Source organism: Apodemus sylvaticus, chromosome 10 (genome assembly GCF_947179515.1).
Source record: "Apodemus sylvaticus chromosome 10, mApoSyl1.1, whole genome shotgun sequence".
NCBI lineage: Eukaryota > Metazoa > Chordata > Mammalia > Rodentia > Muridae > Apodemus > Apodemus sylvaticus.
The window spans coordinates 98,177,676-98,187,088 of NC_067481.1; the positions used below are offsets into that span (position 1 = coordinate 98,177,676).

A 9,413-nucleotide genomic window follows, 5' to 3' on the forward strand; every position below is an offset into this window, starting at 1 on the left:
TGTAACAGCCTTGGATTTCCTGATACTCAATCTAGATAAGACTCAGAGGTGCTAGATTTAAAGCCAGCCTCATTGCATGGCTAGCTTTTCTATGTTGTTGTTGTTATTACTATTATTATTATAATATCATTTTTTTTGTTTCTTCTTTTTTATTTTTATTTTCTTTTTCTTTTTTATCTTATATATTCTTTATTTACATTTCAAATAATTTCCCCTTTCTTGTTATTGTTTCTTCTTATTTATTTCTTTTGTTTTATGGTGAGATATGGCTCTGTAGCCCAGACTACATAGTCATTATTATTTTTCTTTCCTTTTAAAAATACAAATCTGCATGTGATTTGTCTACATATACATGCAAATGCACCTTGTGCATGTCCAAGGAGACTAATAGATAGTATCCAAACTCAGATGAGCAAAACTATTGTTATGGATGCTTGAGAATCACTATATGGGTGCTGGGAGTTGAACCTGATTCCTCTGAAGAAGTGGCAAATACTCTAAACCACTGAGCCATCTCTTCAGCTTCTACTGTCTCCTTTCCTTTGTGCTGTTTTTGTATTTATGAGACAGGGTGTGGTATGGTAGATAAAACTTGCATTGAACATGACAGCTACTTTCTTGCCTAAGACTTCAGTGAGTCTGGATGAGAGGTATAAACTAGCACAAGCTATCTTTTATTTTTATCAACTCTTTCCCAGACTGGGCTGAGGACAGTTTTTACTGTTTGACATTGACTGAGGTTGAATTCCTCATCTATTTGGTTGTTAGAAGTACCCCAAATTGTGAACTCAGCACCCAGTAGGACTGTGCCCACCTTCCTTCCATGCCTCTTGTGCACTTGTGCTTTTTGTTGTCAGCTCTCAGAATTTGGCTTTTTCTTCTATCAAGTGGGAAAAGATTGCAAGCTTCTGGATGTGCATGAATAGGACAAGTCACACTGAGGATGTCCCCATGATAGGTTTCTAAATCTTGTCTTGATTCCTCTCTGGGAAGGGGTGGGAAATATACAGAAAATGTGGTATATTTACACAATGGAACTAACTCAGCAATTAAAAACAATGAATTCATGAAATTCTTAGGCAAATGGTTGGAAATGGAAAATATCATCCTAAGTAAGGTAACCCAATCAGAAAAGAATACACATGGAATGCAATCACTGATAAATGGATATTAAGTAGCCCAGGAGCACTGAATTCTCAAGACACAGATAGCATATCAAATATTACCCAAGAAGAGGGAAAGAGAGGGCCCTGGTTCTGAAAAGAATTGATCCAGCATTGTAGGGGAGTACCAGGACAGGGAAATGGGAGGGGGGTGATTGGGAAATGGGCGAAGGGAAGAGGGCTTATGAGACGGATGGGGAGGGGGGAACTGGGAAAGGGGAAAACATTCAGAATGTAAACAAAGAATATAGGAAAAAAGGAAATATAACCTAAGTTGCTGGAGCTGCACACAAGAGTCTATACATTTTTAGCAGTGCACACATCACTGTGGTCTGAGAAGACCATCCTCAAGGATGTGGTTTCTCTGAGCATGGGTCATCTTCAGCCATGAAGGACTATGCACTCTCCCATCTACCATTTCTCTCATTGTACGTTAAACTGGATATTGTATAGGGTCGACCCTGACTCTATAGTACTAGTTACTCCCAGGGCTGCCTATAAACAAATGTACATAAGCCCTAAGTAATACGTGATTATTGTGAGAAAGAGAGGACTTTCCCTAGGATAGTGCCATAACTGCATTTTCTGTGCTGAGAGGAAGAAGAATGGGGACTGATTCTTCAACCTTATGGGCTTAATTCATTCTCAGGGAATTCTCTGTGAGACCTGATTCCACACAGATTACTTCATCCCCAAGTTCCAATTGTGATCTTAGATGATATGTTCCATTGTTGGTGATCAAGTGGGACTAAGTTGTATAAGCCAACTTACAAAACTCCTTTCTGCTAGTCTTTAATGAGATACTCAGGGAGTCTATCCCCAGTGGGACTTCATGATGCAGTGAAAACTCATCTAATTCTCCCAGACCTACTCCAACACAGAAGGTTGGGACTGTGATCATTCACTCTCCACCTTCTCAGAACCTTCTTATATTCCCAAGACTTTCCAATCCTTAGAATAAAGAAAACTATTGCCCATCAACTCCAAGTTTTGATGATATAACTGGCCTGTCCAGGTATTTACAGAGTAGTAGAGATAGTAATGTCTCTTCAGCAATATGTGTTCCTTACTCTCTCCAAAAGAGGGATAGCAGGAGGTGTCATAGGTCCACCATTTGGAGCTTGAGAGTAAAACATTAACTGAATGCTTCTTTCTTCCTTTTAGCTTATAAGGAGTTAGAGGAAGAGTGAAAATGTTACCAGATACAGGTTAAGAGTGGTTCATGTGCAGGAATGCTTTTATGCTATATGCAATAAAACTAAACAAGTGACTCTGGGAAATCAACATGACCTAAAACAAGGATTTGTAAATTGATAATGTGGAACATAGGAGTGGATCTGAATTCAGAAACTCTAATGCATGATTAATGTGAACCTGGTTGTAGCATCAAAACCTGAAGCTGGCCTTCTAACCTCTTCTTCTCCCCTCTGTAGCTGGGCTCAGACTCATGAGCAGCATCAACCAGTCCAGGATTTCTGAGTTCCTCCTCCTGGGACTCTCCAGGCAGCCCCAGCAGCAGCAGCAGCTCCTCTTCCTGCTCTTCCTCATCATGTACCTGGCCACTGTCCTGGGAAACCTGCTCATCATCCTGGCCATCAGCACAGACTCCCACCTGCACACCCCCATGTACTTCTTCCTCAGCAACCTGTCCTTTGTGGATGTCTGCTTCTCCTCCACCACAGTTCCCAAGGTACTGGCCATTCACATACTTGGAAATCAATCCATTTCATTCTCTGGGTGTCTCACACAGCTGTATTTTCTCTGTGTGTTTGCTGAAATGGACAATTTCCTGCTGGCTGTGATGGCCTATGACCGATTTGTAGCCATATGCCACCCTTTATACTACACAATAAAGATGACACATCAACTCTGTGCCCTTCTTGTTATAGGATCATGGTTGGTAGCCAACCTGTATGCTCTGTTGCACACACTGCTCATGGCTCAACTATCTTTCTGTGGGGACAACATCATCCCCCATTTCTTCTGTGATTTGACTCCCCTCCTGAAACTCTCCTGCTCAGACACACATCTCAATGAGCTGATGACTCTTACATTGGGAACTGTGATCATGGTCATCCCATTTGTCTGCATTCTGATTTCCTACTTCCACATCACCTGTGCTGCCCTGAGTGTTTCATCTTCTAGGAGAGGATGGAAATCCTTCTCCACCTGTGGCTCTCACCTGGCTGTGGTCTGCCTCTTCTATGGCACCATTATATCCCTTTATTTCAACCCCTCATTCTCTCACTCACCTGGGAGGGACATGGCAGCTGCCATGATGTTCACAGTGGTGACCCCCATGCTGAACCCTTTCATCTACAGCCTGAGGAACAGGGACATGAAAGGGGCTTTAAGGAAATTGTTTACTATGAATCTCCATCTACCAATTAGTGTAAGAAATCACATACCTAATTAATTTTCAAAAAAATTATTTTATTTATTCTAATGTGTCAAACTTAAAGTTTGTTTTGTTAGGCAAGCATGTGCTATTTCTTTTGGGAGAATAAAATCCATGTTCTAGACAATAGGTGAGAGGTGTTTTGATACCCAGGTAGCAGCTCAGTTGCAGAGTGCTTTCCATGCATGTGCAAGGTTCAGATTTGAGTCCCTAGTCATGCCAAAATAAATGTAAAAATTTGTTTTCTAAAGATTTAAAATGTGTGTGGTTTATGTGCGACATGTGTGTACCAAATGTGTTTATACCACTTGTATGTGTGTCTGTGTACCTGTGATGTACCTGTGCATGCCCAGGAGGAATGGAAAAGGATTCTCTAGATTTGAGTTACAGGTGTATGTCGATCAAACAATGTGGATCTTGAAAACCAAATCTGGGTCCTCTGGCAGAACAGCAAGTGAATACTAAGCTATACCTTCTGCCCACATAACACGTTGTGATCAAATAGCTTTATTTCAATTGTGAATGCTTTTCAACATAAGACAGTGCAAGCATAGCTACACTTACTTGTGATTACAAAAGGGGAGAATAGTCATGTTTGGGGACCAGTGGGGTGTTATAGCTAGAAGCTGCTAAGAGGAAATTATGGTAAGCTCTGAGTTTTCTTTGGGTGGTGTTGGAAATGCGGTTTGACTGCTGCTTCAGATGGGATGCTGCTGTTCAGGATGCTTGTTGTTGGCTCTTTGATTGTATCCAGATGGAAGAAGGGAACAGATAAAGCTTGACCTCTGACTGTCCACTCATGTCATCGTCCTGAAGCACACAGTGTGGGTCATTTTGTGGTTAGGACAATCCCTTTTCTCATGTACTCTGCAGTCATTCCATAATAACCCTTTGTGTCTTGTGATGTCACAATCCTAGAGACTTTTCTTGCTATGGCTATTCTATTAAATACTCTCTGTTCGTTGGGAAAACTCCAACCTATGCCCACCCAGGTCCTGCATGCCAGTGCTAAGCTTCCTTTCTTACAACACAGTCTTTGATATGAGCACATCTGAAGAGAAGACCTGCTCTGGCAAGGTGATTGAATTTGTTCAGACCTGTTGTTCTGCCATAAGTTGCCAAATAGTGTCTTTAAAAGAACGTGTCTGGGGGCTAAAGAGATAGCTCAGTGTTTAAGAGCATTGACTGTTCTTCCAAAGGACACAAGTTCAATACCCAGCAGCTACATGGCAGCTCATAAGTGTCTGTAACTCAAATGCAGTGTATTTGATTCCATCATACAATTATACATGTAGGACAAACACCAGTGCACATGAAATAAAAGTGAATAAAAATTTTTTACAAAGAACTGGTCTATTTCATGTAGGTTTTTGAATTTGTGAGATTTCTTCATAGTATTCTTTCACGATTTTTAAATTTATTTATGTCTCTGTGTGCTTTGTCTATACATTTATCTGTATACTATATGTGTCATCTCTTAGAAGTTTGCTTGTTCATCTGTTAATAAAGTGGAAAAAGGTTGTAAGCTTCTGGATGTACATGGTCAGGGCAAATCACATCGAGGATGTCCCCATGATAGGTTTCTAAGTGCTGTCATGAATCCTCTCTGGAAATGGATGCGGAATATAAACTAAGCTTTTGGAGCTGCACACTAGAGTTTATACATGTTCAGAAATGCACATGTCACTGTGGGCTGGGAAGACACCTTCCCTAAAGATGTGGGTTCTCTGAACACTGGTCATCTTCAGCGATGGAGGACTACACACTCGGCCATCTAACTTTTCTCTCCTTGAACTTTACACTGGATATTTTACAGGACCGAGCCTGACTCTGTAATGCCAGTTACTCCCAGGGCTTCCAATAAGCAAGTGAGCCATAAACCCTATGTGGTAAGTGATCAAATTTGACGAAGAGAGAATTTTCCCTCAGATTGTGTCATAACTTCATTTTCTGTGCTCAGAGGAAGAAGAGTGAGGACCAATTCAATCCTAAGTGCTTAGATCACTATCAGGAAATTCTCTATGGGATTTGTCTCCACACAGATTGTTTCATCCCCATGTTATGACTGTGAGCTTTGATGATTTGTTTCATTGTTGTTGGTTAAGAGGGACCAAGAGCTGGCTTACACAACCCTTTTCTGTTGTTCTTTAATGAGATACTCAGGGAATCTATCCCCTATGGAACTTCATGCTGCAGTAAATACCGTTCAAATACTTTTCTCCTATACCTCCTTCTGATACAGAGCGCTGGGATCCTTTCTTCACCTTCTTAGAACCTTCCTGTATTCCCAAGATTTTCTAATACTTAGAATAAAGAACACTATTGCCCAGAAACTCCAAGGTATTATAAGAGTGTCCGTCCAGATGTTTTCAGGGTAGTAGTGATGCCACTGCTTCTCCTGCAACATGTGTTTCTCACTCTCACACAGAGAGGCACCAGCAGGATTCACAGGGCCACCAGTTGGAGCTTGAAGTCAATACAATACCTGGCTGTTGATCTTCTCCTTTAACCTTCTAAGGAGTGGGAGGAAGACTGGAAATGTTACCAGATACAGGTCAGAGTGGTGCATGTGCTGGAATACTTTTATGTTTTATTCAATAAAAATAAACGGGTGATTTTGGGAAACCAACATGACCTAAAAGTTAGATTTGTAAATTGAGTATGTGGAAAATAGGAGTGGATCTTAATTCAGAAACTCTAATGCAGGATTAATGTGAACATGGTTGTAGTATCCAAACCTGAAGACAGGCTTCTGACCTCTGTTTCCCCTTGCTGTAGTGGGACTCAGACTCATCAGCAGCATCAACCAGTCAAGTGTTTCTGAGTTCGTTCTCCTGGGATTTTCCAGTCAGCCCGAGCAGCAGCAGCTCTTCTTCCTGCTCTTCCTCATCATGTACCTGGCCTCTGTCCTGGGAAACTTACTTATCATGCTGGCCATCAGTACAGACTCCCGCCTGCACACCCCCATGTACTTCTTCCTCAGCACCCTGTCATTTGTGGATGTCTGCTTCATCTCCACCACTGTCCCCAAAGTACTGGCTATATACATACTTGGGAACCAGACCATTTCTTTTTCTGGGTGTCTCACACAGCTGTATTTTCTCTGTGTGTCTGCTGACATGGACCATTTCTTGCTGGCTGTGATGGCCTATGACCGATATGTGGCCATATGCCACCCTTTAGACTACACAACAAAGATGAACCATCAGTTCTGTACACTTCTTGTTTTGGGGTCATGGGTGGTAGCCAACCTGAATTGTCTGTTGCACATACTACTCATAGCTCGACTCTCCTTCTGTGGGAACAACATCATCCACCACTTCTTCTGTGATGCGACTACCCTCATGAAACTCTCCTGCTCAGATACACATCTCAATAAGCTGATGATTCATACAGAGGGATCTGTGGTCATGGTTGCCCCATTTGTCTGTATCCTGGTCTCCTACATCTACATCACCTATACAGTCCTGAGAGTCTCATCCCCTAGGGGAGGAGGGAAAGCCTTCTCCACCTGTGGCTCACACCTGGCTGTGGTCTGCCTCTTCTATGGCACCATCATCGCTGAGTATTTTAATGCTTCTTCTTCTCACTCAGATGTGAGGGACATGGTAGGTGCCATGATGTACACAGTGGTGACCCCAATGCTGAACCCTTTCATCTATAGCCTTAGGAACAGGGACATGAAATGGGCGTTAAGGAAAATACTTACCATGAGATTTCTATCTAAGCAGTAATGTAGAATGTTTGGAACATCACACATTCTACAGGGAACTAATGTCCAAGAATCCTTCATGTTCTGACAATTAGCTGAAACCTAGCACTTATCTTTTTGCAAGAAATTCATCTACTATCTCTTCCACATACAGAACCCAGGATAGAAATCTTTTATGTAAAAGATTGAAAAAACTCTTTAATGAATGTTGTTATTCAAACTGTCATGTCAATGTGTTATAAGAATGCACCATGAGCACCCTGCACAGTGTTCAACAAGTTTTAGATGTCTTAGTGGGACAACACTGCAAAGGGACTAATGGTATGTTCAAAACTGGGTGCAGTGTTGTCAGAATGTGGAATATACTCCTGCTGCAGATGGGATGTAGTTTCTGAGTTGGGATAGTTCTGAATGGCTGTCTTTAAGCAGGTCACTACAAGACTGAGCTATGACTGGCCAAGCAGAAGCAGACACACAGACCATTTTCAGGGCGATGGGTTTGCTGCTATTTTGTTGGCATCAACAGACCCTATGCTCCTGTTTTCAGTTGTGCTTACAACATCTTGTGCTATCACTGTTTCAGAGACGTATTTGCTACTCTCATTCTTTGTAATGCTCTATATTCCTTGGCAGAGTGCCAGCATCCAACTGTGAGTATCATAGTCACCTCTGAGAAATCACAGCTGTTCATTCTTTCTCACCCCAGAGACCTCAGTCTGAGCCCATCCACAGGAAGATCAGACTTGATGGATTGACAAGGGAGGGCTTGGAGCTCTAAGGAACCCTACTCCTGCAGCTCATTTGGTCTTATTATGTTATTCCTGTTATCTGGGAATTATACTGCATATACCATTAAGCAGGAAACAGGTCAATTCAATAAAAACAAACTGTGCCTTCTACAATTCTAGTGCGCATACATGTCAGTCCCTCTGCCCTCTTTTCCTGCCTCTTTCAGTGTTTTCTGTCGTTCTCATGTAGCTAGTATTTTGTTGTTGTTTGAGATGGAGTCTCTATACATGCCTAGGTTTCCTGGAACTTTTATTTAGTGAAAAATGGATATATTGCCTTTCAATTTTCATTTTATAGTAAAACTTCTAAAGTTAGTGCCTTTAACTTTGTTTTGCTGATCTTGTGAATTTTTATTTCTTAGATTTTATTAATTACTTAATAATTTTTTTACATTCCATATTTTATTTCCCTCACCCCTATCCACCCTCAGACTATTTCACATTCCATTCCTCTCCCCACCCCCTGTCTCCATGTGGATGTCCCCACTTCTAACCCCTCCTGACATCTAAATTCCCTTAGGCCTTCAGTCTCTTGAAGGTTTGGTGCATCATCTGTGAATGAACACAGACCGGGCAGTTCTCTACTGTATATGTGTTGGGGGCCTTACATCAGCTGGTGTATGCAGTGTTTGAGAGATCTTGGAGGTCCAGAATAATTGAGACTGCTAGTCTTCCTACAGGCTTTCCCTCCTCCTCAACTTCTTTCAGCTTTCCCTAATTCAACAACAGGGGTCAGCTGCTTCTGTCCATTGTCTTGGTTAAAACATCTGCATCTGACTCTTTCAGCTGCTTGTTGGGTCTTCTGGAGTGTGATCATGCTAGGTCCCTTGAGCATTCATTCCACAGCCTCCGTAATATTATCAGGCCTTGGGACCTCCCCTTAAGCTGGATTTCACTTTGGATCTGCCGCTGGACCATCTTTTCCTTAGGCTCCTCTCCATTTCCATCTTTGTAATTCTTTCAGACCAGAACATTTATGGGTCAGCGTTGTGTATTTCTAAGATTTTTATTTTTCAATTGTGCCGAAATTTTCATTCATTTTATTTTTTCTTTTCATTATTTCCTTACTTCTTTCTGTTTCTCTCTCCATCTCTTCCTCCTTCCCCCTCACTCCCTCTCTTCCTTCCTTTCTCTCTTTCATTCCCACCAAGCTTAACTCATACCACCATATAATCCAATGTATGGCTTTCACTGTGGTCAAGTTAAAGATGCTACACTCTTAAAGAAATCCAGCCCTCTCTTTTCCAGTGACTAACACTTGCCAACAGCTCTCCAGCTGGGTGATTATCAGTGAGATTTTGTACCCTCTTCCTCTGCTGCTTGTGTCTAGGCTCTGCTTACATATGTCTCAC

The 9,413-nt window shown here is 41.8% G+C and overlaps 2 protein-coding genes across 2 annotated transcripts; both read left to right on the forward strand.

Moving 5' to 3' along the window:
• The first annotated feature begins 2,610 nt into the window (after positions 1-2,610).
• Positions 2,611-3,579, forward strand: LOC127694499 (olfactory receptor 1361-like). Its single transcript, XM_052195996.1, has one exon. The coding sequence runs from the start codon at positions 2,611-2,613 to the stop codon at positions 3,577-3,579; it is 969 nt and encodes a 322-aa protein (XP_052051956.1).
• Positions 3,580-6,099: 2,520 nt separating this feature from the next.
• On the forward strand, positions 6,100-7,295 carry LOC127694500 (olfactory receptor 1361-like). Its single transcript, XM_052195997.1, has 2 exons — positions 6,100-6,115; positions 6,340-7,295. The coding sequence occupies exons 1-2, from the start codon at positions 6,100-6,102 to the stop codon at positions 7,293-7,295; spliced, it is 972 nt and encodes a 323-aa protein (XP_052051957.1).
• Positions 7,296-9,413: the final 2,118 nt, after the last annotated feature.